The sequence below is a fragment of the Labrus bergylta genome, chromosome 6 (assembly GCF_963930695.1).
Source record: "Labrus bergylta chromosome 6, fLabBer1.1, whole genome shotgun sequence".
Lineage (NCBI taxonomy): Eukaryota > Metazoa > Chordata > Actinopteri > Labriformes > Labridae > Labrus > Labrus bergylta.
The window spans coordinates 28,742,592-28,770,203 of NC_089200.1; the positions used below are offsets into that span (position 1 = coordinate 28,742,592).

At 38.1% G+C, this 27,612-nt stretch overlaps 2 protein-coding genes across 6 annotated transcripts in view; one reads left to right on the plus strand and one right to left on the minus strand.

Moving 5' to 3' along the window:
• The window catches only part of gabrb3 (gamma-aminobutyric acid type A receptor subunit beta3), a 63,443-nt gene that overhangs the window by 26,072 nt on the left and 9,759 nt on the right, over positions 1-27,612 (minus strand). For both annotated transcript variants that reach the window (XM_065956121.1, XM_065956120.1), the window contains exons 2-4: positions 5,218-5,265; positions 2,863-2,954; positions 2,710-2,777 (exon numbers count right to left, since the gene is read on the minus strand). In XM_065956121.1, coding sequence (XP_065812193.1) covers positions 2,710-2,777; positions 2,863-2,954; positions 5,218-5,265 — 208 coding nt within the window. The remainder of the gene's footprint in view (positions 1-2,709; positions 2,778-2,862; positions 2,955-5,217; positions 5,266-27,612) is intronic.
• Positions 6,438-27,612, plus strand: part of gabra5 (gamma-aminobutyric acid type A receptor subunit alpha5) — a 35,505-nt gene continuing 14,330 nt past the window's right edge. The window contains exons 1-6 of one of the 4 annotated variants that reach the window (XM_020631723.2): positions 6,438-6,869; positions 9,443-9,527; positions 9,721-9,845; positions 12,360-12,427; positions 14,463-14,683; positions 21,703-21,785. In XM_020631723.2, coding sequence (XP_020487379.1) covers positions 9,445-9,527; positions 9,721-9,845; positions 12,360-12,427; positions 14,463-14,683; positions 21,703-21,785 — 580 coding nt within the window. In that variant the 5' untranslated portion in view covers positions 6,438-6,869; positions 9,443-9,444. Of the gene's footprint in view, positions 6,870-6,957; positions 7,084-7,109; positions 7,242-7,371; positions 7,396-9,442; positions 9,528-9,720; positions 9,846-12,359; positions 12,428-14,462; positions 14,684-21,702; positions 21,786-27,612 lie in introns of those variants that run through there. The other 3 variants (XM_020631737.3, XM_020631729.2, XM_065956122.1) reach the window with 3 other exon arrangements.

Below are 27,612 nucleotides of genomic sequence, written 5' to 3' on the forward strand. Positions count from 1 at the left end.
TGACTTTAGAAGGGAAATAAATATGGAGGACGATTGCCGTTGTCATCCGGCTGTGTGGTACGTCTTCACGAGATATTAAAAAAGGATTTCATGTTGTTTCAATATTTCCACAAGATCCTCTTCCTTTTCAATACTGCACTTGATTTGGGGCTCAGTTGTGTTTATATGTGCTGCCTTGTTAGTGAGCTGTGAAAGTCGCTCTCCTGGGCTATTGTGGATATCCCGTCCAGGCTATGCAATCTGTCTGATGCTCTGAGGCTCCAACTCAATAAGTGTTTTAACCTTCCGTTAATAAGTTGCTGCTTTAATTGGCTCGTTGTTGACAAGTTTTAAGAGGTACAGAATTATCCAGAGTTCAATAAAAAATCCCTGAAAAAAAGCAGTTTTGCTCTAAAGATCTGTGTTTCTCTGACATTCTTCTTAAGGGTTGCAGGTTGACAAAATAAATAAAAAAACACAAATGAACAACCAAAGATGAATGACATACATAACTGAAGATAGGACATAACAGAACATTCATAAATGTAGCCTACAGAAAATTACAAGTTTCTATCCATTGAAGCACAAAAAGGGACCCTTTTATCTTAATAAAACCAAACGATGAAACCAGCTGAGTTGTGTATAAAATCTGAATCTCAGGTCTGAGTGGAGTGTTTATCTCACTCTGCTGCTGCGTCTGTGCACAGATGCTTTAAAATGCACCACAGCTACATTTCGTCATGCAGACATGTCAGGACAGCGTGTCAGGGGCTATTTCCTGTTGGTAGCATGAGATCGGCTTCAAGCTCCGTCAGCACTTCATACCAATGATCGATGGCATACAGGCTTTAAAACCACAGAGCCTATTTCGTGCCAACCCAGTACACACACACACACACACACACACACACTTGTTTTTTTTATATTTGAAATAAGATGACATGGCAGCAGAACTTGCTGACCTTATCTTCTAACCGGACTGGAGTCACACAACCAGTGAACCAGGTTTTACAACCAAACATGAGCAGAAGACCAAACCACAGTCGACAACACACGAAAGCATCTTTAAACTGCTTCCTCTTCACAAACCAGACCAAAGAATTAGAGAATTTTAAGCAGATTGTTGTATTTTAAATGATTTTAGATTTAAAACCACTTTCTTATAACTCACTTTTTTTTAAAAACATTTTGTTCATATAAGGATTAAGTTGTGGCTTTATTTATTACAAATGCTGTTGTTATGTAAACCATATTTACATGTTTTTTAGATTGTTTCGTTGTAGAAAGGTACTTTGCGAATGGTTTTTACCTCTTTTGCTTCAACTCTCTGAGAAGTATGAAAGGTAATATGTGGATAATACTGCTTTATGTTTGAATAATAAGACCTTACCCAGTGATTTATAAATCGATTAAGATATTAACAGGAACAGCTTTAGAGGTGACGAGTGAGTTTCAGAGAATCTGAAGAAAAAAGGTTTTCATTAACATCTTCTTTACAAACTGCACACTGGATCACTGTGGAAACTCTCACTGAGTTGGCTAATTAGGAAGTGAGAAAAATGTTTCACAAGATTACTGATCAAACCTTTTAAATTGATATTGTATATTTCATATTGTATTCCATTTTAAGAAAAACATTACAAAAACACCAGGAGGAATTTCATACAAAGTTTACTCGTATTACTCGAACTCTTAAGCATAAATCAAAGATTATCTTTAAACCTCATTATCATCAAACATATTGAACATATAGAGAAAAGCAAGCCGGTAAGAGGACCCCAAAAACGCCTTCACAACATAATGTCAACTCAATATCTGTCCGTATTTTCTGTGAAAGTTTTTATCTTGATTATAAAGAAACTAAATTATTATTTGAGGTAAGATACAGTGTGCATTTTGCATTAAGCAAACTTTAGTTTGAAAACTTGTTGATTTTGTGCTGCGGTTTCCCAGAATGTCTCCAAAAGACAGAGTGGCCCACCTTATAGATTGTTACATTTTAAATAAGGACCAATGGCAAACATAAACACGACACATTCTATCTATTAAAACCTGCAAAAACTTGCAAAACTGAGTGCTTTGAGTTGTGGACCCAATCAATTGTTATTTATGAAAATCATTCATGAAACGAACTTTTGAACAAAGTCATGACAAATTAAAAGTAGAATAAGGCACCTCTAAATGAATCCCCCAGTCTGTAGGGTTGTGGGTTAATAAAACAATTGTTGCACATATTATAAAGGGTTATTTACAAGAAAGAGAGTGATATGTGGTGATGAATTATAGTTTATAATATTGGTGGTTTTTAATCTGACTTTGTTTTTATCTTTTTTAATGGACTCCTGAGTCTGTCAACAAAGCTGCTGACAAACAGGATGTTGATGAAGATCCCTGTCACATAATTACACATTTTATTATCAGATTTATTTCAGTAGCCTATACTTTGCACAAGCCTACTCATCACTGCACTATAGTGTCTTATTAGTCATGCTTATTTTGTGCTATATTGTTGATATTTAAGACTAGTTATAGGCTACAATGAGAGCTCAGTTCAGTCCAATTCCTTGTGTGTGTGTGTGTGTGTGTGTGTGTGTGTGTGTGTGTGTGTGTGTGTGTGTGTGTGTGTGTGAGCATACCTGGCCAAAAGCTGATTCTGATTCCGATTCTGAATTTAAAAAATATTTGAAAGTCCACATCAGTTAATTGACAAATAAAGAGTCTAAAACTTACCATATTGACTTCTGACACCATGTCTATACTCGCCACGTCTATACTCATGCCAACAGCAACCGGTCGACCTGAAATACAAAAAATAAAGTTAACTACTGAAAAACTGTGGTATGATGAAGACACAAGACGGGAAGCAATTATGGTCAAACATACCTCCGAAGTCCGGCCGGAGACGGATATCATATCCTTTTAGCAGTTTGTCCACAGTTTCTTTGACAAAAGACATGTTACCCGGCTCGTTGACGCTGAAACAGAGAAAAAAAATAGGAAGAATAAGTCTTTTTGAAGTGTTTTATACTATCACCTGTGTCCGGGTATAGGACTCCCAGACTCTCACCTCTGCGCGCAGCACATCACCACAACGACCAGCGGCAGACACACTAACTTAAAGCCCCATGATGTCCGGGGTCCCCTCATCCCCGCTGTGGAGTCTGGGTGGTGGGTTGAATGACTTAAAAAAGGAGAAGCCCCGGTGTTCAAACTCCCGCTGAGCTCCGACAAATCAGGTGAGACTCCTTCTTCTTCCTCCACATGGTGTGTGACGGCGGGCTATACCTCCGGCTGTGTTAACATGCTTCATGAGGCAGAGACGTGTTTAGCAGAGAGGAGTTCATCTGTGATGCAGCAGCGGAGCAGACAACTCTGACACACAGCTGCCCCGGATCTCCATCCTCCGCTAAGTTTTTCTTAAATATTCATTATCGCGCTTTAAATCCACAGGTCCTCTGCTGCTCTTATAAATAACCCCACACACTGAGCCTGCCCTGCTCACACTAAAGATAACTCTGAGTGTTGGTCTCTTCATGAAAGTGTGCCCATGTGACACACTGTATATTAGAGCTGTTTAATGAGCTGTCCTGAATTTATAAAGTCAGATAGAGCAGCAGTTTAATGCTGTGAAGAAATACAGTGTGCAGAGGAGAGGAGGACACTACATGTTGTTAATCTGCTACTTTATTACTGTAGCTTTGCTTGTAGGTAGTTTAACTAAAGGGTGGATTAAAGGAAAGGTTGTCATTTATTGAATGTCCACCTCCTGTTAGCTCTCTCAACACATGTTACATTTCTTTAACACTCAGTGGTGGACAAAGAATACATCTTCATTAGGACTACTTGAGTCAAAGTAGATAGCCTACTGGTCAAATATTCCTCCAGTACAAGTGAAAGTTCAGTCAAATTATTACTTAAGTTAAAGTTCTGGAGTACTTCCTTTAAAAATCCCTCAAGTATTCAAACTACCTAAAAGAATCTTTAAAAAGTTGTTGAGTCAGGCAGGTACATCGGTGTACATCCTGCTCTATGATTATTTAAACAATTCTTATTTACATTATTTAAAGCTCAAAACAGATTTCCAGATTTGAAGCTCCAAAATAAAGTGAACAGAAAAAAAAGGAACAACTAAAAACACCTGAAGACCATGCAGGGAAAATGTCAGCCGCAGGCTTTACACAGTGAGAAAAGGTCACATTTCAAACATGGGCTGAAGATATGGCCATGGGTACTCAGGTGGAGAATCGTCATCCTTCTCTGCCATAGCCATCATAACCAGCACTAAATGAACTGCCTGATCTGAGTGATGTTTGCTCTACGCTTGCTCTATGTTGGATGGAGACGAGGGGGGGCGTTCAGGTACAGTATGGCAACAACACTTAGACAAACCACACCCAGCACCAGAATGGTCTAAAGTGGTCCAAAGCGTTTTTCTAGTAACATTTGGGTGATTGGGACAGCACATTTAATCATGAATTAAGGCTACTCTAATCATTTTAATTTAATCTTTAACCAGTTCAACAGGGCTTAAATGTAGAGATGCACCGACTGCAGCAGTCAGGCCGGATACCGATGTTTACAATAACCGTTTTGCCAATTCTGATACCGATGTTTGATTCACGACTTCTTTTGGTGCAAGGCTCCCACAATGCCAATGCTTTTGTTTTTCTATTGTTTGACCATGACACAACAGATCAGAGTTTGTACAACATGTGACTTCCTCTGAATAGGTAGTCAGGTGTACTAGATGAGGTCAAAGAATTGATTCCACACAACATCGGCTTGGACATCAGTTCATGCCACATCACTTGCAGATGTTTTGATATCAGTCAACAGGGCCGATATTGGCTGATACAGATGTTTAAACATTGGTACATCCCTACTGAAAAGCCACAAAAAGTTTACAGGCTGAGATAAATGCAAAAACATTTAGAGATCGTTTTCATCTTTAGCTATCATCAGATAATCAAAGATTGAAATGTTTGAGACTGTTTTTCTTCACCAATTGTTTTAAACACTGTTCCTGAGGACACCAGGAGGACATCAGGAGATCTGCTCTCTGTATCCTTTCTCTCTCAGCTCTTTTTTTTCTTTGCTACAGTATTCACTGTGGTGAGAGTAGTTCAATATCACTGCAGGGACCTAAAGTGCTCCTGAGCTGGACTCCTCCTAACAAATCAGACTTTTAAGGTCTTCTGCTGCATATAGAAGAAACATGTGAATTTAAGTGATTCTTACCTCGTGTCATAGATGGCGAACAGCTTTTTGTTCCCATCAACTGCGTTCCTGTGAATACAAAAAGAGAGGCGTTACTGTCTTTGCAAAAACTTTGTTTGATAATCTTGAGTCTCTAAACACAAAGCTTTCACCCATTCGTCCAAATCTTTTCTCTTCTTAAGAATGTGAAAGAAATGGCTCTCTATATTGGACTGATTGCATTTGACCCCAATTCTGTTGGGGATGAATGCAGATTGATGAAACACATTGCAGAGTTATATTTGTTCTACAGACAAACATTTGTGACAAACTGTCTCCCGCTGCATTCTGGACCATTAAACAAAGAAAGCAGGACGCTGTTTTTTTTTGTTTTTTTCCAAGGTATGTGTCCCACTTCAGTCAGGCCAACAACAAACTGCAGCACCAAGCCTGCTGAAGCCGTTTCACAGAAATAACGATACAAGATCATTTTTTCTTCCTCCGATAGATTCCTAAAGTAAAAATCGGAAACTCTGTGCAATCTATGTAGAGGATTTAGTATTTCCAATTTAAGCACCAACAATACTCCATATAAGGTCGCTGCTCATCACATATTTTGTTGCATGAGTCACTCAGGTATTGACAACAGATATGGACAAAGCTGTACGGCACCTGCAGCGTGCTGTTAATTTCACTTTGCATTACCCCCCCCCCCCCCCCCCCCCCCCCCCGGCAGAAAAAGGACTATAAAGAAATAAACAATGTTGTCGATGGTGGTCCGGTTTTGATTTTGTAGCTCATAAAGAGTTCTAAATATTAGTTTCAGTCCGTTTCATCACCACCTAAAACTCTCCAGAGGAGCTTTGAGAAAGGGACGTGAATACAGGACTTCTAACAGCACTGCAGTACGGCAGTCACACTGATAAATCATTATTTAGTGCCACTTAAGACAATAAACTGTAAAAACGAGCAGCAGAACCCCAATGGTATATTGCAGTAACATTGCAGCAGCGTATATTGATTCTGTAAAACTCAAGTTTGTTGAAAATCAACCAAAATAAACACTGTGATGTTTGGTGGCCTACATTTAACTGATAAAAGAGCAGAAGGTGATTAATAATGCTTTTCAGGGGGCTGCAGAGATCCCTCCTACAGTTCTCATTGTTACTACTCATATCCTTTTATTCCCCCCCCCCTCTCTCTCTGCCATGCCGCCCCCTCCTCTGCTATCTGCCTCCTCATCTCTCTCTCTCTCTCTCTCTCTCTCCTTCTCCTGCATCTCTCCTCCACGCATCCTCCTGCCTGCCTGCGCTGCACGCTTCGCCTCTTTAAATTCGCACTAAACTCTATTTGCATTGTACTTCGCCCTTTGGATACACTGCTGGATTTTTTTGTGCAGAGCTTGCTGTGTGCTGTGCGCTCCTCGGAGACCAAACAGTAAAGGATGGTCGGTCAGCAGAAGTGTTGGGACGCTTTTCTCGTCCCGCTGCCAACATTTTAATCGCTCTGGGGCCAAATAAACCTCGCTGACAGAGAAATTAGTCCACCTCTCTTGTTTTTTTCTCCCTCTCTCCTTTTCCATCTCCTTTATACACTACCCACGCGTGGATGGAGGTGACGCTGTGCAGAATTGATGCCAAATAGTAAACAAGTGTAAATCTGCGGAGAAGTTTGACTGCGCATCGTCTTGTGTGGTAAGATTTTGGCAGCTGCGGCTCAGCCTGTGCAGCAGAGCGCTGTTACAACAGGCCACAGTACAGTGGGAGATGTGTGGGCATTGTGTGGAGAATGTTCTACTGTACGATGTAACCGAGCTGTGCTGGAGGAGCTGCGATGCTGTAGAGAACTGCGGAATGTGAGATTGAAATCCGGAGAGAGAGGGGTGTTCAGTCTCTCTGGAATTGGGATGTGAGTGCTTGAGTGAGTCGTGAATGAGGGGGATGCGGTGCAGTGTGCGTACAGTCACAGCAGAAACACTGAGGGGATTCACAGAAGGGTCCTGCTGCGGTGCAGGGAAGATTGCGGGGGTAACAGTTGAGCTTGTGGAGCACCTATATACAGCACAGGTAGATGCGTTTCGCACCTTTTAGCCCTGACTTGATATCCAGCACAGATAGCCTGTTTCCTGTCACAAGTCATCAACTTCTACAGAGGAGGCTCTTGCAGAGGGTTGAGTGTGTAGGAGAGCAGGGAAAGGATACACATTTGCTTCAAAAACAGGTTTGCATTGTGTAGACATCATACAGATGTTGGGCTGGAGGTTTCTTAATTGTGCATGTTGACACTTGATTTGCATCTGTTTTTAGCATTTGTGCACCTGATAAAGATTTATTGATCATTTTACGCTTCTATAAGGATCTTGCAGTGATATGGGCGGGATAGTAAGGGTGATGGTGAGATGTTTGCAAACCCCATATGGTTTTGAGAAAGAGGAACTTTGCACTATTTACAAATATGCTAACATCTGCAGGTCGTACAGATGTTCTGTCATGTCAAGCCAGCATTTAGCTGTGATTGTACCTGCATTTGTTGTGGCATTGGTGCACCTGGAAATATGAATTATAACTTAACGTTCTTCAGAAAAAAGGCTCTTCTGAGTGAGCTAGTTGGGCCAGAAGTGGGTTTGATTTTCCATTACCTGTACAGGTCTGTGCAGGTGTTGGGCTGTAGTGTTTTGGGGAAAGAAGGCATCTGTGTACACATTTATTTTAACGTTTTTCCATAAACAGTGTGACTCTAGATTTGCTCCTGTGAGTTTGGGAAATTTTGCAATTGGGCACCTGACACCTGATTAACCTGATGAACTCATCATGTTACCCCTCTATAGAAGGAGCCTGTGGGTTCAGGCTCCAAAAAAAGGAAAACACATTGTTTCAAGTGTAGAGTTTTAAGGAGGATATACTCCCAGGTAATCGGCAGCTCCCACACATGTTGTCAGGTTGGAGAGGCAGGATGGACCTATGTACATATTTTGTTGTGCGCAGGTTGCAGCATTGAACATTGCAACTGTGGATTTCCTTTGCGTGACTTTGCTTTTGTATTCAATTTGGCTTTTTCACACCTTCAAAATCTACAGGAAGTTCTTGTAGGGAGGAGAGTGGGTGTAGGAGAGGATTAACCAAAGAAAGGACACACGTTTTGCAAATTAGGATATCTGAGAAAGAAAAACTTTGCGTCATTCAGATACCAGTTTCTGTGCATGTCTTATAGATGTTGTCCTGTAGCGTTGAAAAAGGCAGAATGCAGATGTGGTTACTGTGGTTACCAGATGTGGATGTGAATGCATTTGCCACAGCTTTCAATTTGCTTCTGTGATGCACAAAGGTAGTATTTGTGCACTTGAAAAGATGACACCTTCTAACTTCTACATAAGGGGCTCTTGCCTTAAATAGGGCGAGCTTTAGGAGACGGTCCAACCAGGATAGAAATGTAATTTTACAAGTACAGAAACAGTAACTCCACACTCATCATGTATCTGCTCATTTCTGCAGGTTCTAGGTGTCCTGTAGTGTTAAGGCAGATCATGCATGTGGGCATCATTTTGTGAAAGGAGGGTTGCTGCATTATCTCTGACTCTGGATTTACTTCTGTGAAGTATACTGTTTGTGCATGTGCAGAGGATAGAGGGTATCTGTGTTATATAGGCATCTGCTAATATGTCTTACAGATTTTCTTCTGAGATGTAGCCGTTAAAACATTTGTGCTTATAATTATTTACTGATCACTTTACACTCTCAAAATGAGGCTTTCGCAAAGACATGGATGGGCTTTGGGAGGGGCTCAACCAAAGAAATGACACATCTGGAAGTTAAAAAGGAACTTTGCATTATTCAGACATCTAGTGACACCTGCAGGTTCTACAGATGTTGTTTTTTAGTATTAAGAAAGGCAGAATGTATACCTGTATGTGGAAGTTGCTTCATTTGTCATTGAGAAAGCGGGTATCTTATGTGAGATAGAGAATTATCTGGGCATCTGATAAATATTTACTGAATATTTTAAATCAGAATTCATGTAACGAGGGACAAACCGGACAAGCTGTGTGTTTATAAGAGCAGAACAATGGTTGCAATACTGTTCCTTCATGCATTTCTAATATTTATTCATTATTCTCAGACTTCCACACTGCAAGGACAAGCGAGGCTTCATAATAAGGACTGCAGCTCTAAAATTAGATGATTCTGCTGCAGCTTTAATTTCAGCAGCCAGTCAACAAGGCTGAGTTATTGTAGCTCTTTTTTTCATTACTGAGGTTGTGTCTTTGCAGGAATGGGAGATGGAATGTGCTACTGCTTTGCAATGAGCCGACTGTGGGTCTGTGTCCTGCTTGTGAGCATCACCTGCCGTCTGAGGTGAGGAACTGACTCCTGCAAGTTTGCATCACAACACAATATACTGAATTATTCACTCGTCTAGTTTATTTTATTCACCATGTCATATTTTCATTGATGCAATTACCTTTCTCATTATCACACTACACGCTTGTTTGGATTGAAGAGTTTTTCTCTCTAAAGCAATGACTTGAAAATGCTCTTTTATACGCAGCCTCACCCAGGAAGTGACTGGATCTTCCAAGGAGGCCGAAATAAATGACAATATCACCATCTTCACACGCATCCTGGATGGACTGTTGGATGGATATGACTACAGACTCCGCCCTGGACTGGGAGGTAAACAACACAAGCCTCAACACCTCTGCTATTTTTATAATAAAACAGTCACACTTTTTTTCAAGAAGAGATCTATGAAAATGTCTTTGGGTGTCTCAGCTCTGATGCTAAGCTAATACAGAGAGCTGTGTTCTTTTGGATTGAGATGAAAGAAAAAGGTGTGTATTGACAGCGCTGCGTGACAGATTACATCCCTTCAGTCCTCACAGAGAACAATCCTCTGCACTGCAACATCTGTCTTCTGCTCGTTCCAGACAGGAAGAATGTGTCTCTGTACTCGAGGTCTCTGACAAAGAGACATGATCAGCTGTTTACAGCCCCTCTAAGTATGATTTAATGGCACCGTGAACACACCCTGAGGCACACAGTGTGCCGGTGTGACCTTGAGAAAGCCATTATTCCTGCCATTAAACAGCCGGGCCCATTGTTCTCAGCAGATACAGGCCGGAATCGACTCAAAAGTTCTCATCAGGGAGGAGAAATGAAAAGAAATAGAAAATGTTTCCCTTCTAGTTCTGTGATGTTTTAGTATTGCAGTTTTTTTTTTCAAATAGTACATAAATAGCCTGCTAAATCATTATTTATCATGAACTCTGTCTGACTCTATATCAGAGTAAAAACATGATACTACAGTATATCACCTTTAAAGATGTTCATCCCTGTGATAGGTTGGGTTAGCTAGTGAGGCCAATATAAGCTAACAGTGAAAAGAAGTCTTTCTAAAAAGCTTCCTAACACGGACGCACAATCACATCCCTACAACATCAGCATGGTCTGCTAAAGGCTTCTAAGAGAAATATTACTCTGCAATTCATTTACCTGCTCTTTTGTAATGTTAACAGACAAAGAGTAAGGTATTTTACCTGCTTTTTGTAAAGTGTCTCGAGATAACACTTGTTATGAGTTGACGCTATACAAATAAAAATTGATTGATTGATTGATTTATAAAGCACATCTAAAAACAACACGATCACGCCTAATTGCCTCACAATCAAGCATAAATGACATTAAAACAACACCACAAAACAATAAGACCATTATAAAAACAACATTGGTAAGAAAAAGACAACAGTCATCAATCATGCAGCCAAAAACCCAGAAATAAATGGAGGTTTTGAGGATTGTTTTAAAAACAGGCGGTGAGCGGGGAAGCCCAACATAGTATCAGTCCTAATAATCAATATGTCTTCTTTCAAGGCCTTTGTAATGATGCTTAATTATGCTTATGCTGACATGTGTCATTGACTTTTTAGATGCTCTTAATCCATCCACTACATCCTCAGATACAGGTGATTTACATGTCACATACAAAATAAACATTTTGTGTTTTACAAATAACTGAAGTTCAAGCAGTCAGAGTTTAAATTGTAAGGCAGTTTACATGTTAACATGTTGACTCCACTTTAGGAAAATGTGATGGTCTATAAAGGTTTATAAATTGATACTTAGGCTAGTGGAAAAAAGTCAAATATTGTTCATCCATAGTGACAACGTATTAATTCAAATATTGACTGTTTATAAAGTCATTATTGTTAAATAAATCGCTTTAAGATGAGATAACCTTAGTTTTAAGTTTATCTACTTAAAATGAGGCAGCTGTGGCTCAGTGGTAAGGGTCAGTTTTCTGTCGGCCGGGGGTTTGATCCCCAGCTCTTTGTCACATGTCTGACAGTTCCTTGGGGAAGACATTGAGCAAGTTGCTCGTATGAATGTGTATTTATTGATCTATTTAATTCTGATGGTCACTTTGCATAGCAGCCTCTGCCATCAGTGTGAGCATGGGTGTGAGTGTGTAGGTGTGACCTGTGGTGTGAAAAGAGCTTTGAGTAGTCAGAAGACCAGAAGAGCTCTTTACAAGCTTAAGTCCATTAACCAAAAAAACCCCCAAAAAACAAAGAACGCAACATAGTCTTTATTCATGTCACCACTAGAGGTCACTTAAGTCAGACTGTTGTATCTTTTTGTGTGTCTCTACCTCAGTGGAAGTTGATTTACAGTTTGTTTGTTTTTCTGTAACAGTCTAACCAGAAGTGGGAGATGATCTGTTCAGAAACCAAGCTGGCACTGAAGCGTCCTTTGTTTTAGGTGTAAGCAGTGATCGGCAATCTGTGAATACCTTACAGTATTCTGCTCGTTCATCCTGAATTAGTATTAAATAGGGTGTGGACTTTTCAATGTGTTTAACACAGCAGACATCAATCAAAATGTTTATTAATCATCACACATTACTTCCATCTTCAAACAAACAGATAACAGTCACATTTTCTGATCCGTACCTTATGATTGTGAAACTGCCGTAGCCAAAGACAGTGCCTGTTTGATTCAGGTTTCATTGAAGGAGAGGTTAAAAACAACTGACATCAAGTTCAGGCTCAGGGACTTTGGTTTGTATTTCTGATTTCTGTGACGTCCCAGAAAGCAAAATCCTGCGTCATTCCTTAAGAATAAATGTTGCCTATAATAACTCAGGAACTGTGCTTTACAATGTTCACAATAATCTTTTTATTCTTTCAGAAAAGGTGACAGAGATCAAAACCAACATCTTCGTCACAAGCTTTGGTCCGGTTTCTGACACCGAGATGGTAAGAAGCTACGTCTATAAAGTCCCTTTTTACTCGTATCAAAAAGGTCAGAATATTAAGGGTCATTTAAAAGCCTCTATTGTGTAATAATACCCAATAATGACATTTCTGTATCTGTTTATATTTCCCTAAATGTTCATTCAACTCTATTAATTAGGGAAGATAAGATTCAAACTTAACTAGACACAATAAAATGATAAAAGAGGATGTAAACTAATTGTAAGTACTAAATTAATTAAACTAAATAGGGAGTATAAACTCCAAACTAAATAGCAGAGTGAACTGAATTCATCAAAATGTGTTAAGGGAATTTTTATTGCAGTGTAGAGCCTACATTTACCAGGATCCACTCTGATATACAGCCATATTTGCTCAAAGTCAGCAGTGTGATCCTCATCCATAACATCCTCTACACTTGTGTTTTGGGATGTGTTCTGCGACGGTGTCGTAGTTTTTGAAGCTGGTTTGCATTTTAAGCAACAGAGAGAGTGAAACAATGAAAGCAGAATTAGCTTTAAGGTCTTTAAGAGCGCAAGAAATGTCAAATGACGCTTTTCTTGACGCCGAAACAGTAACAGATTTTTGTAGCTTTGCTCAGCTGCACCACAGACAAACTGGACTTCATTCAACAACATCTTTTGAAGTGAAAAGCTTGAATCTTTTCTGAAGAAAGTTTCTAAGAAAAGTCCAAGTCTGATTCATGAGCCTGTTCTGAAACTGTGGCTTACACATGTGGTAATGTTGAAGTTCGTGCCAGTTTTCCTAATTAGCATATACAGACGCCCCTTTGATGCACATTTAAGGATATGAGACTTTGTTGTGCACAAAAATAATTCAAACAGGACTGAGAACAGAAGTAGAAAGATAAAATCTCAAACGATTACACATATTAGAAACACTTAAGTAGTTCTGAAATGGAGGTAGTGCTCAGAGTGAAAAATGTGTTATATTATGAATGTATGTGTATATGTAAATACAAAGTAGATGTCATGCATACAGGTTTCTAGCTGTGGCTTGTTTTCAACTCCCATGGGTCGTTGTGGATATAAAACCTGTTCTAAAAACAGACTGTATGTTGGATGATTTAAATCGTAAAGAGAACGCTGTTATCAGAAAATGATGCACACCAGGTAAAGCGAAAAGTAAAAAAGTGTGGACTCAAATCTGAAGGAAAATACGGCCAGAAATAGAAAATATTTGACCATATCACATTTGTCAGAATATATATAATTTTAGGTAACACTTCAAATTAAGGTCAAAGTACTCACCATTAAGTTGTTGCTTCAAAGTCTAATGATGAGTAGCATACTGGCTGATTATTAGTCATTAGTAAGAGCTTATTATTACCCTTTTCTACGTGACCAATATCCTCCTCCTTACTGCTTATTGATAGTAAGTTAGGAGGTTGTTTTACATGAATTATGATCTTAATATGCTTTGCTCTGTATGGCCCTTTATAAAGTAAAAGTAAACAAAGCATATATAAACATAATTCATTATTGGAATTTTTAACCTTTATTTAACCAGTAAAACCTCATAAAGATTACAAATCTCTTTCTCAAGTGTCCTTGCCAACACATGCTTCAAATGGATGGTACATCTGTTTTAAAGCAATGAAACATGACGTGTTTGTCATCTAAATATGTGTGTGTGTAAAAGAAGTCATCATTGTTTGCACTTATGAAGTCACACCAAACATTACATTATTGAGATGACAGTTCATGTTTTTACATGATCAGCTCCAGCTCTTTTACGATAAGATTTAGATAAAAACACCAAAAATCATCATCTCAGCACTCAAACGTGCATGAGTATGCTCCTGACCATTTCTATAGCTCGATCTCGATAAAGAAAAATAATCCAAGAACAGAAAACTTTTCTAATAGGTTTTCAGCATGAATGCCTTTTGAAAAAAAGGTTGGTGATTGAGCCATTGTGACAGAGAACATTGGCTTTAACTGTGTTTGTGTTTCATATGACATACCCAACTGTGGTACACTGAGTGAAGGTTGACCATTGTGTATTTCCTCTGTAGGAATACACGATTGACGTGTTCTTCCGACAAAGCTGGAAAGATGAACGACTTTGCTTTAAAGGCCCGATGGAGATGCTTGCCTTGAACAATCTTCTTGCCAGCAACATCTGGACTCCGGACACTTTTTTCCTCAACGGGAAGAAATCCATCGCTCACAATATGACGACGCCAAACAAGCTGCTGCGGCTGCAGGACGACGGGACTCTGCTGTACACCATGAGGTACGCTCATTAACGCTTTAAAAACTACAGTCTAACAAACATAAATCACTGAATCAGGAGAGCTGATGGGAGTTCTTTAAAAAATGTTGTGTGATCCAATTAGAGGCGCAGCGACGACTAAAGCCTCCATCAGCCTGAAGTGCTTCTTCTGGTAAAGCTTTTTAAGACCCCTGCTGCTCTCGTACAGCCCACTCACTCTCACTACTCGTCTCAGTGGTGCATCGATGCGTCACCATGTTGTCCTCGTTCTGTAAACTGAGGTCAGAGGAACTTGAAATGTTTGTTTCGACCCAGCGCTCTGACTCTCCTCCTCCACCTGCCCTGCGCCTCTACCTATCACTACATCACCACATCAGAGGAAAACAAGGCCTTGAGAGGAAAACAGAATCAATGTTTTGGTCTATAGCCAGAAAGTTTCACTTTCATATATTAAAGAGATGATTTTATTAATGAGTGAGATGTTTTATATAAGCTGCTATGGAAGATGTTAAAAAAATATGTTGAGCTTAATCAATATGGAGTCATGCTAACAAATCTGGTATTGCAGCTGATACAGAGTTTATATTTTTGAGCTGGAATGGAAAACAGATTTTCTGCTTAGATTGTTCGGCAACTTAGCCTTCAAAATGCAAAGGTACTCTGAAGGCTGCTTTCTTAAAACTATTCAAAGTTTTTTTTTTAAGATTATTAAAACACAACATTGTGGTCACACAACATGACCTTTAAAGGCAGGGTTGGTCACTTTCGAAAACTAGCATGATTTTGAAATGAGCATTCCCTCAGTGCACTATGTGCATCCACCCCCTTCCCTCTATGCCGCGCCCCTCACTTACATGCACAAGCGCCATTAGTCCAGAAGCGGACCTCAGCTCATGCTTTGAGTGTGGGCTCGTGCATGCATGGGGGATAGAGAACAAGCAGGGAGACAGGGAGGCGTGTGATTGGTTCATCAGCTCGGTACCTCGTGGCAGACATTGGTCAAAATTTTTACATGCTTACAAACTGCTACAAATTATGGATTTTCTTTGTTCCTTTTTCAGAGCACATGAATTATTAATGTCTGTCAGGACCTAAAGACAATTTCAACCAAAATCTTAAATAATGGATCTGGAGAAAATTACCGACCCTGCCTTTAAAAGCAAACTGCAAAACCAAAGTCCATCAGGGAGAAAATAACTAAGTTCTTTGAATATTTGTAACCTCTGTATCTGATATATTTGTACAAACTTTTACTTAGAATGAAAAAGTGCAAAAGAATGAAAATCTGGGGCGCATGATTGTTTAGCGGTTATGTTTTGTGCCCCAAGTACAGGGACTACAGTCCTCATTGCAGCGGCTGTGGGTTCAAAATCTGAACTTGGCCCTTTGCTGCATGTCATCCCTACCTCTCTCGTCCCAACATTTCTGGTCTCTCTTCAGCTGCCCTATCTAATGAAGGCAAAAAGGCCCAGAAAGAAACTTCAGAAAATGAAGTCTTGAACATCTGACAGTGAGTTCGATGGTTAAAAGAAAGCAGGAAGAGATTTTTCATTGAAGAATTCAGCTGTTAACATATTCATGATTATAATAAGTTCTTATCTATAGAACTCCTCAAAGCCAATGTTGCTAAGTGCTTTACAAAACATACAATCGTAGCAGAAAAGTACACAACCAAGACACACTAAATAAAGAGAGACAACTTAAAACAATGATTGACTTATAGAAACCTTTCCATAAAAATAAGTGTACTCTGGGGTCAGGTGGTCAGGCAGTATAAGTTCATTAAAACAGGTGTTGTGTTTATTGCCTCATAGTTTTCATTAAGAGTGTTGCTGCTGAATTTAGCACAGTTCAAAATCCATGTAACACGCCATGACACATTTGTGATTGGACCTTATCGGCTAAATGATTGTCAATTTTGTTAGCGTCATCTGTTACTCAGAAGTCACTTCAGACGGGGGCCATTAGTTTGATTTAAAAACCTCTACATCCATTTAAAAGTAATTCCAGGATCAGTGTGTCTATTCTTTTGAGTGCAGCACATTAAAGTCATTAGAGTTCTAACATCGAAGCATCTCATTTACATCGACTTGAATGTCTGTTTCCTTTTCTCATCAGTAACTTAAATCCTCCAAATCGAACAATAGACAGAGAAGCTGGAGGAAACGGGCATGAGTGCATATTAACACAGAATATTGATCTGCTTCAAATCTGCAGCAGATTTGCTCTGCACGCTACAAGCTATTCTAAAAGGGTTCACAACGGTCTGCTAATGGGTTTGTGTTCTGGGAACGAGGTTATTAGAGAAACATTTGATGCAGTTGATGTTTGTTTTTTCATAGAACGGACTGTGAGCAGTGACCCGGTGAGTTTATGAAAATCAGTCTCAGAGGAAAAGCCGAGTTTCGACCCTCCGACTCCTCTGAATCTAAAACCTAAAACATACCTGTGTGTGGAAAAAAGCCCACTGACAGCAGTAATTTATTTCTTTTGATTCAGTTTATAATTTCTCTGCTAGTCTCCATTGTTCTTGATAGTCATTATGATTTATTAAGGAGCCAGCAGCTCATTTATTGGACTTCACTAATTAAAGCCATTCGACGCTGCAGTTTACTGTTAAGTCCCTCTGTGGACATTAGTCATGCTCAGAGAAGAAATGTCAGAAACAAAACCATATTAGCCAAGAGGACCTCACATTATCCATTAGAGTTGCACCTTATAATAAAAAAAATAAACATCTTTATTTCAGTAATTGATCTGGAACGAACACTAATTTATTAATGAAGATCACAGAAACTGCAGATCTCTCCCTGTGTGTTTTACAGAAACCGTGTCCCACTCCTCAGCCAGAATATACACATTCATAAACAAACACACCTAAAAAAATAGATGTGCCATATATATTTAAAGCACAATAATTTCTTAGTTGTATTGTTCTTTTATTTAATTTCTGGACTGTGGGAATACTTCTTTTCACATAACTTCAACAGGGTTCATTTGTTAAGATTGTATACTTTGTGCTATGTTAGCATGGACTTAAACTTGATCAACTAAATGAAATAAACCTTTGTGCTGTGGGTAAAGCACACGGGACAATGTGCTGTTACTTGGTGCACCTTAAAGTCTGTTATATTGATGTAAGTCACTATGACAAGGTAAACCATCAGTTAGATTAAAATCCATATTATGCATTAGTATACATCAGTAAGTTCTGACCAAGTATTCTTATTGGATAAGAGGCATTTCATTGGTGCTGATCAAGCGGCAACCTCCGGTCTTAGAAATTGAAGCCAATGTGGAAGTGCAACATCCTGCAGTCCGTCGAGGGTCGGCTTGAGGCACAGCATAAATGAACCTGGTGAAAGCATAGACTGTAAATATTAAGGGTTAAAGCCTGTTACAATAAACTAAATAGGTCTGATAAGTTATTGTCATCATGGGCACACACTGTAGGGGGGGTGGATTTATATAAACGGCTCCGTTTTGATTTTATGAACAATACATGTTTTTCATAGTAAGGTGCAGAGGTGGGCGAACTTTACTGTTTTGTCAAGAAGCTTAAAACAGTCAGGCGTCTATGGTGCTGACATAGAGCAGACATCACAGGGACTTTTCACAATGTGTATCACTGTACATCAGATGTACTGAATCCAGTGAGTTAACATCACAGCAGACCGAGTGTGTTCTGTTTAATGTAGCTGATACCTCTGAATCATAAAACACACTCGTATTTAACTCACTGCATGATGATATAAAAGACAGCAATACATGCACATAAACCAACGAAGCTGTTCTTTTGTAACCATGGAAACAAAGAAAGAAGCAAGAGCGCAGGATAATGTTTGGGTTGCTTAGCAACAGATCAGTTTCAGTGAAGATGAGGTTTTAGTGGAATTGGAGCAAAATATTATAACCTGTTAAACTATCTTTTTATGTTGTCATCAAAATGAAAATGCTATAATTGTAATGCAATTGCAATGCTTGAATTATTAACAATGGATACATGTTTTCAAGAACCACATGTTAATCTTTCTGTTTTAGAATAACCATAAAACTTTTTTTTTTTAAATTAAAAATTAGTTTCAATATAAAAGGAGCCAAATTCAAATTGCCAAATGACAGCGGCACAACAAAGCTGCAACCAGAGAATCTATTGATAAAAATAAACTTTATATGAATAGTCTTTTTGAACACAAAGTTCACAAAGTCTTTTTCATAATTAAAAAAAAGAAGTATAACAACTAAAGAAACTAAAAAAGATGAGTGTGGCTAATAAAGCACAACTGCTGTCAAGGATACAAAATGAAGAATACAACAGTTACTGACTTTGAAAATAATTAAATATAATAAAAAAACTGAAACTATTCTGTGGATTGACTCATTAGTTAATCATTACTCGATCAAATGTTTTCTGTGAGGCTTTCTAACAGCAGAAGGTAAGATGCTTAAAATGAAGTTGACTCAAAGTGAATCACAGAGGGACATTTTACACACACACACACACACACACACACACACACACACACACACACACACACACACACACACACACACACACACACACACACACACACACACACACACACACACACACACACACACATGCTGCACACACTCAGCTCTCCCTGCACAAACAGTCCATGAGAGAGTGATGCAGCATGGACCAGTGAACAGAGTCTGATTATCATACAGTATAATAACTCACTCTGTAATATATCACCTTCAGTAAAATCTCAGACTCATCACTATTTTTCTTCTCTTCCTCACTGAATACCCATACAGGCTGTTGTGTGTGTGTGTGTGTGTGTGTGTGTGTGTATGTGTGTGTGTGTGTGTGTGTGTGTGTGTGTGTGTGTGTGTGTGTGTGTGTGTGTGTGTTGATGTGGGGAATATCTTCTCTAAAACTGATGACACAGCAGATGACCTTTAATATACTGAAATCCCTCTCCCCTGCTCAATTTACATCCTGCTTTATTTATACACTTGTATTAGCATATTATGGGATAAGGCACTATGGGCTCATACTTATGCAAAATAGTTCTATTCATAGTCGTATCACTGTATGCAAGTGTATTTATAAACTACTTTATATGAATGCATATTCTGTGGGTCAATGTTGAGCTATATCAGCAAACACTTCCTGGGATTGTAACCCTTTAAGATGAAGTTTTCTCTGTTAAAGTAAAATAGGTACTGCACACTTAGACATTTGTTATAGCTCTTAACTACATGTTGTTTATGACTGCACCGTGATGAATGTCTACAATACTGCTGTAAATATTGTGATATCATGCAAAATTAGCACAAAAAAGCCTCTAATTGGTAAAAATAAAGTCTTCAGAAAAAGTCTTCTGTATTTCATCAGACGAGTCAAACATTGGTATAAAATAGATTGTCACTTTTTTGTCCTGAACATAAAAGAATAAAAAAAAACTGCTACAGCAGCCTGTGATCAATATCACTAACAGACCTCTGCCTCCCACATCACTTTAACTCTTTAGCCCTTTAACCACTTGTTAACATTTTTAAATACTAACACAGGGGTTAGGCTCGTGAAGTTACACTTAAAAAAGAATCATATTCTACATCATCCTACAGCGTCATAATCTGCATTTAAGACTCCATGTTTTTATGGCTGCACTGTTTCAATATAATCAAAATGTGTAAATAAAATTTGCATCATAATGTACACGTTTTGATATCATTTGGCTTTGAGTCTTTTTTTAAATAGAATTCAGTGTGTTTGAAACACATTGTGTGGAACATCTGGAGTCACAGCCACATGTTAAGGATCTTTTCATCTATGTGTGCTATATTATACTTGTTGTAGTTTCTTTCTAAGTTGTGTGATTTATAAGTACAGATTTTTTTCTTGTAATTCAAGTTTAACTACAGCAGAAAAATGAATGTAGTGGAAGTAAAGAAAATATCCCCCCTTAGATCTTTGTACAGTCAAAGGACAAAGTCAAAAACCTGAAATGTTGTGGTGGTCGGATGAGCAAAAACTGGAATGGCTGTTTATGTGCGATGTCTCTTAGCTTGCTCATTTTGTCTCAAACCTGGAAAAGGAGACAAAATGGTCTTTTGAATGAGTGTTTTATTTTGTTTTCATGACAATGACTACACTTCTACACACTCTGATCCTGGGGGAGTTTAAATTTCATGGTGACATGTAAGCTCGTAGAAAAACTTCAGATTAAGGTGAAGAACCTTGAAATACTACATATAATAGTGCTATGATATTGTCTGTCTGTCTGTCATTGACACATTTCCTGATTCTTTCTGCTGGCATCAGTGTTGATGACAGCTGGACTGACTGTTATAAGTCTGTCCAGCAGAGGGCAGCATTACATAAGACTGAGTGACTCATAGTGTACCCTCCTGATAAACTGACTTGGTGTTTTATCTCAGTCCCACAGACAGGTGGCAGCCTTACTCCAAAAAATAATCCACAGCTGTGGTTAAACTTTTTTTTTAATCTCATTATTGCACACATAGTAACATCATGTGCTGAGGGAGAAAATTACAATTCACTCTGCTGTTTATTATCTGAGACACAATAATGAAGACAGAGCAGGATTCTCATTGGTTAATGGATGTATACAAAATTAAACAGGCTTTATAAATAAAAAATCATAAACAATAAAAGGACATGTTCAAAAATAGTGATCATTAAAAAAATGTTACACACAGTCAATTTACCTTCAATTATTTGTCAGCAGGATTAATTCTCCTCACGACTATCTTCATCTTAATGCTTTTATCAACTATGTTTTATTTTTATTTCAAACCTATGTGATGCATTTTATTCAAATTTGTTCTATCTTAGTTTTATGATAAAATTCACTTTCCATCGTATCGTTTTTATGACAGTGCACTTATTAGATCTTGTTTTTGTCTCGTGAACAAATGTATTTATGTATTTGTTTTCTATACTGTAGAGCTCTTCTGACTGCATTTCTTGAATGAAAAGTGCTGTGCAAAAAAAGTTGATTATTTGTTTTATTATTCTGACTTTTCTGCATGACTTGTCTTTTCAGACTGACTATATCAGCAGAATGCCCCATGCAGCTGGAGGATTTCCCAATGGACGCCCATGCCTGCCCCCTTAAATTTGGAAGCTGTAAGTAAACGTGCCCAAAGGCAAATGCACAACATTTAATAATGCAGGAAAAGGTCACGTCTAAATGTTTCAACAGCATGCACAGTGACAAATGAGCACTTTAAGCATTTTAAAACATATCTCCAGACACAAGGTCACTAGTTAGAAAATGAGCCCACAGTTTTGACGTTGCATTAGTGTTAGTCTTTTTATCCATTTGGAGGATTCAGGATCGATGTACCTTGGTGTGTCTGACAGCCCTTGTCCCTCAGGTGCTAAAACTATTGTTGTGGCGGTGCAGGAGACAGCCATGCAGACAGTGACACACTGCTCCTGATTAAGCCATTAATCAACGTGCCAGGGCTGCTCTCTGCACCCCTCACTGCCTCAGCTACACTTAATGGGAAATGTTTGAAACACAGAGTGGAAACAGCCCACACCAAGTCAAATCCTACACCTTGCACATGCATGGCTAAATCTTGTTGTAACTTGTTCCCAGCCTTTCACATGACTTCTAAGCTTTTAAAGGTGGTGTCACACTGCTGCGGTGCTGCAGAAAGATCTGGGGAGCTCCTGTCCTGTCAGTTTAAGATTAGGAATTTAGGTCTCCCTACTCTGACGTATGGCGGGTTATCCCTCGCGTCAGTCTGCTGCATGCACGACATGTAGCAGCTCCCACACCTGCTTTGGTCACCTAAACCCCCAGCTGGGGGATGGGTATAATCAGAGCAACTAACTGGGACTACCTCGGCTTGAGCACCTCGCGCCCAGCAATCAGAGGTCAATTCAGTTATCAGGGAGCCCAAAAAGCCAAAACCTGCTTGGATTAATTAGAAGCGGTTTAAACACAGAGATCTTTATCCTGTGTCCTGCAAATTCTGTGTTACTGAGATTATAGCTTAATGAGTTACTTACATCGAATTAATTTATTTATCCGGACAGGGATAATTATATCAATAAATACAATTGAAAAACTTTAATGCTTAGCCAAGGCGGAGCAGCTGTTGTATCATGTTTAAAAGTTTAGTGAAGCCAAATGTAATGAAAGTACGGTACGTCTCATAATTGTCAGCTGTTTTAGTTTTTGTAGACATAATATTGTAGGCAATTTATGAATAAATAAGATTATTTCATTTCAATCCCCTCACAATAAAATGCAAAGTTTTGCTTATTTTCTTCATAAAAAAAGGAAATCATTTTTTATTTGAGAATTGTAACTAATGAAACAAAACTTCTCCTTTAATATTACAAAAGAACCTTTTGAATAGTTTTGTTTAAAATAAAAGTTTATTTTTTAAACAAATCTTTAATCAAATTAATACAAGTATATCTTAAATCTGAAAAATCAACAAGAGGTGCAGCCTGTGTTTCAGAAAGTGGCAGAAAGCTTTTAAAATACACTAAATTTCCTCAATTCATTCTGCTGGTTAAAGAAAATTCAATTTCATTTGGCCATATGTGTATTGATTTTTAGTGTTACTGTAAATAATTGTTAAACATGCAAATATATTTATGTATTAGGGATGTCAAACGGTTAAAAATTTGAATCGTGATTAATCGCTCCATTTCTGTAATTAATTCACATATTTGAAATTCCATAACTGTTAGGCTTTTATTTAGGATTTTTGTACTTTCACAAACTAAGAGCACTTTACTTGCTGTTTGAATTCAACAATGCTTTTATTTTGAAATGAAGTAAGGACGTGCTGGTAGATAAGATTACAACATTAACTAAACCACAGAAAAATAAACTTGTCGCACTTATAGTACTAAATAAAAACAGCTCAAAGGAACGGTACAAAGTGAAATGTGTGATGTCATAAGGCTGGACAATGACTACCTCCCACAAAGGTAATGGCACAGAATCCGGGCGCTATCTTCAAAAGAAGAAGAACTTTGTTGACCCTGATATGATTTTTAAAACCTAATGACGGTGTAAAACTACAGCCCGTGCGAGGTTATAATCTGTAAAAGTTACCGTGGTGCAGCATATCCTGTTTCCTCCGACTCCATTAACCCCCGCTAATCCTTTGACCTAATGGACAGCACTCAACCACGAGCTGCAGGCTTTCAGAGCGACAGCAGACCTGTCCTGTGCTGTTGTGTTAATCACCTCTCATGGACTGAGCTCTGCCATCAGCAGGCTCGCTCTCTGCCTCATGACTCTCTAGCTGTAGCAGCATGTGTAATACAGCTGTGTTTTTTATGACAATTAAAAGAAAGCGTTCTATAATTAGAAATGTTCTGAGTAATGTCAAAGTGATGAAATTAAGTGACATTTGCAATTTGTTGCCAGGTTTGAGTTTTCGTGTGTTTCATTTGTTGTATTCAATATTCACAATTAAATGATGTCGTTTCAGGACCAAGTAATCTGATTGGACAAGAGACACTAATTCATCAGTGCTGACAGTACAACAGCCCTGTGACCTTTTAACTTAATGTATCGCTCCGTTACAGAAGTTCTGACTGTCGTTATTTAACCACATCTAAGAGTCTTTGTCTAGATTGATCGAGCTCAAACTCCTGAATCCCAAACGCCACCATGTCAGCTGTCAACAGACTCCAAACTCAATGAATGCATGATAAACAGACATATACAGATAAAGCCACAAACAACACTAGCATAGCTAAACGTAGCTGTTTTGCAGTAACACGCAGAAATATATGAAGAAGCAAGTATTTAAAAAGAGTTTGTTTTTGACAATAGTCCAGATCCAGTCAAGTTGTTCTTTATGTAAGTATAGCCTTAGGAATAATTAAAAAAGACAAAAGCCTATCTGTTGTTTTTAAATGTCAACAGTCATATGAAAGCAATTGTACACTTAAGAATATCAGCACTACAGCAACATTATTATGATGCTAAAGTTGTTAGAACATCAACCTATATGATAGGCTACTTTAGCAGTAGCTCATTGCTTATTAAATAGTTTTTTTTATAAATGGTGAATTGTAATTTTCACATAACTACATTTTGTACAAATGTAGGCTTCATTCTCCGTCAGTTTTCTTCTCTGTTGTATATTTATGCTACTAAAGTTTTAGCCTAGCTTATCCCCTTTCATCCGTGTAAACCACTCTGTGTGATTTTCTAATGAGTTTTATCTCTCCTTACATGTGCTCTCTCTTTGCAGAAAGGTGGATGAAAAAAACACAATTCCACTGTAATCCTTTCTTTTATTATAAAGCTACAGCTGCCGAGCATAAAAACTGCAATTAGTCTAGAAAAAAAAAAAAAAAGAAGCTAGTGAGGCCAATGTCATTTAATTTACGTAGAACTAAAACTCATCAAATATTACATCTTCTTTAACTGACTACAGAAACCGTGGAGTCTGCAAAACATGTTGTTGTGATGATCTTGGTCATTTTTGCTGTTTCCGCCTCCTTCTTGTCTTATGCTAGGCTAAGCTAACATTTAGCTAGCTCTAGCTTCTTAAAACAGAAAGCAGATGAGTGGTTTTGATGTTCTTGTATACTGTACAGATTGTAGATGTAGAAGGACAAAGAAAACCCTGAAAATAAAACTCACATCAAACCTGACTATATTAAAAATATAGCAAGGTCTGTGGAAAATGGCAGAGGGAAAACTTCCCACAACACTCAGTTTCTTTTAAAATACAACAAATATATCCTCTATAGCCTTCTGGTGAGCTATATTTAAACAACTCTAAAGTTTTTCTCAGGTCTTAAACATATCCAGGTCATATCATAGCAAAATGCTCATTTTGAAATGAGTGTTCCACGTCTAAATTCCCTGAATTGCAAACAGAAAGAACAAAAGATAGAAAAATATAAAAATACACTTAAGTTGTGTTAATATGGCTTATATCTTCTTCCTTCATTATAAAAACATTATAGTGCTTGTTAAAGTTTAAAACTGTTAATTATGTTGTATTTTTACGTTTCTGTTTGTGTCTCTATTACTGGACTGAACATAGACGTGTTGATTGTCTCAGTTACAGCTGAAGAATGAAAAGGCAGCTTGAACTTTTCACTGAGAGGTATTATTGAAAAGTCTGCCTAATTGGTTTAGTATGATTGGGTTTAGTGTTCCTCACATATATCTAATTAAGCTCCTGAACATGAGCAGCTTTTGGCACCTAAAGGTCACCTGTGAACATGCAGTTTTTTTGTATAATAATTATTGTTTTAACCACAGATGCTATAGACTGGGATGCATTTCTGATCAGGGATTCCCTGTAAATGTCAGTGACTCTGTATGATAGGGCTGGTAGCCGTATACAGACTGCCGTCTCAGACTGGGACACCAATATTACGCCTTCGCAGAGTCTTTGTACGTTATGAACGTACAAAGATGGGATGATGGCTGTGTTAAGTTATTCGTCACTTTTGCAAAAAAAATAAAAGCAGTCTGAAAAGATTTACGTTAGAGTATTTCTCAAACACACCGCACTTGTTCTGAGGTGTGATATCGTAAAATGAATGGTTGGTGCTCAACAAATGCAGCAATGCAATTTTAAATCTTAAGGTTAACGAGCAACATATACAGTAACAGTGTAGGAAAAGGGTAAAAAAAAAACATTTCCAGTGGAAATAAAAAGGGTTAGAGATACTGGTAGTAGGAAAGGATGCAATAATATCAGTTATATCTTAAATCTATTCAAAATCATACACGGCGTAAACAGGAAGGATGTGATCACATTACATGGTCATATATTATAGAGCCTGAAAGTTGAGTTGCATACAGATGTGAGACCAAAAACAGATCTTTGCTTAAGTTCTGTATAGTTAAAGTTTTTGGTACAAGATTCTCTCCACCTCGTCTCTGCACAGAAACACAGACAAGGGAAACGACAAGAGCCGATTTTATTTACGACTTAAATCACTAACTTTAAAGGAATCCTTTTTTTTTACAGACAGCTGAAGCTTCATATGAGATACAATTCTAAAGAAAGAGGAGAAAAGAGGATTGTTGATATACCTCCAGCTTGTTTATCAAAGGCAAATGGTTTTATTGGCCAAAAGCAAAAACCTGTTCATATTTGGCTTGTAAGTATTGTTCTAAGAAACAGTCTTTTAGGGGCGCAGGATAGCCTAGTAGCCCATGTACAGAGGCTATAATCCACATCACAGCGGACATGAGTTTGAATCCGATGTCTCATAAACTAATACTCCTCAGACTCAGTAAGGAATCCTGCTTGAGTCTGACAGTGAACCAAACTAATTCTGGTGACATGTCTCTATATGAAGACAGAGCCAGCAGCCTAACCTGCATCAAGATTCAAAATGAGGAAACAACTTGTCTCTGTGACACCAAGAGCTGGTTTATTATTTTTGTATCGTGTTTTTTTATTCTAAATGAAAACTTTGAAAACAGTCAGTGGTTTCACAAAGTGTGTGGAGGCATTGATGTATAACTGATGTTGCCAGGAAACCCTCTATTCTTTAAAAGGCATCTCATAGTTGTTGAGTATTTTCAAAGTGTTTCCTTCAAGATGATACTCCTACAATCTCATGGAATTAAGACACTTATGTTTTAGTAAAATAATTCTGGCTCACAGAGGATAATATAAATGTCTATAAAACTTTAAATTGCTATAGATATGATTAAATAATGCTAAATATATAGATAATCTATTTAGAGCTAAAATAACTGACTCCTTTTATACTTTTCACATTGAACATTAAAATATTTAAAAAAAAAACGTTTTTTGCAGCTTGTCAAGACCTCAGCAGAAACAAATTTAAGCAGACTATGTCACCCTCTATCTTTTATTACACTGGATTAAAGTTCTAGGGTTTTTTTCATGTTACTTTTAGAGCAATGAATGGCTTAGCCATTACATAATGTGTCTTTTATCTTCCCGGGTACAAAGCGTAGCATTCCCCC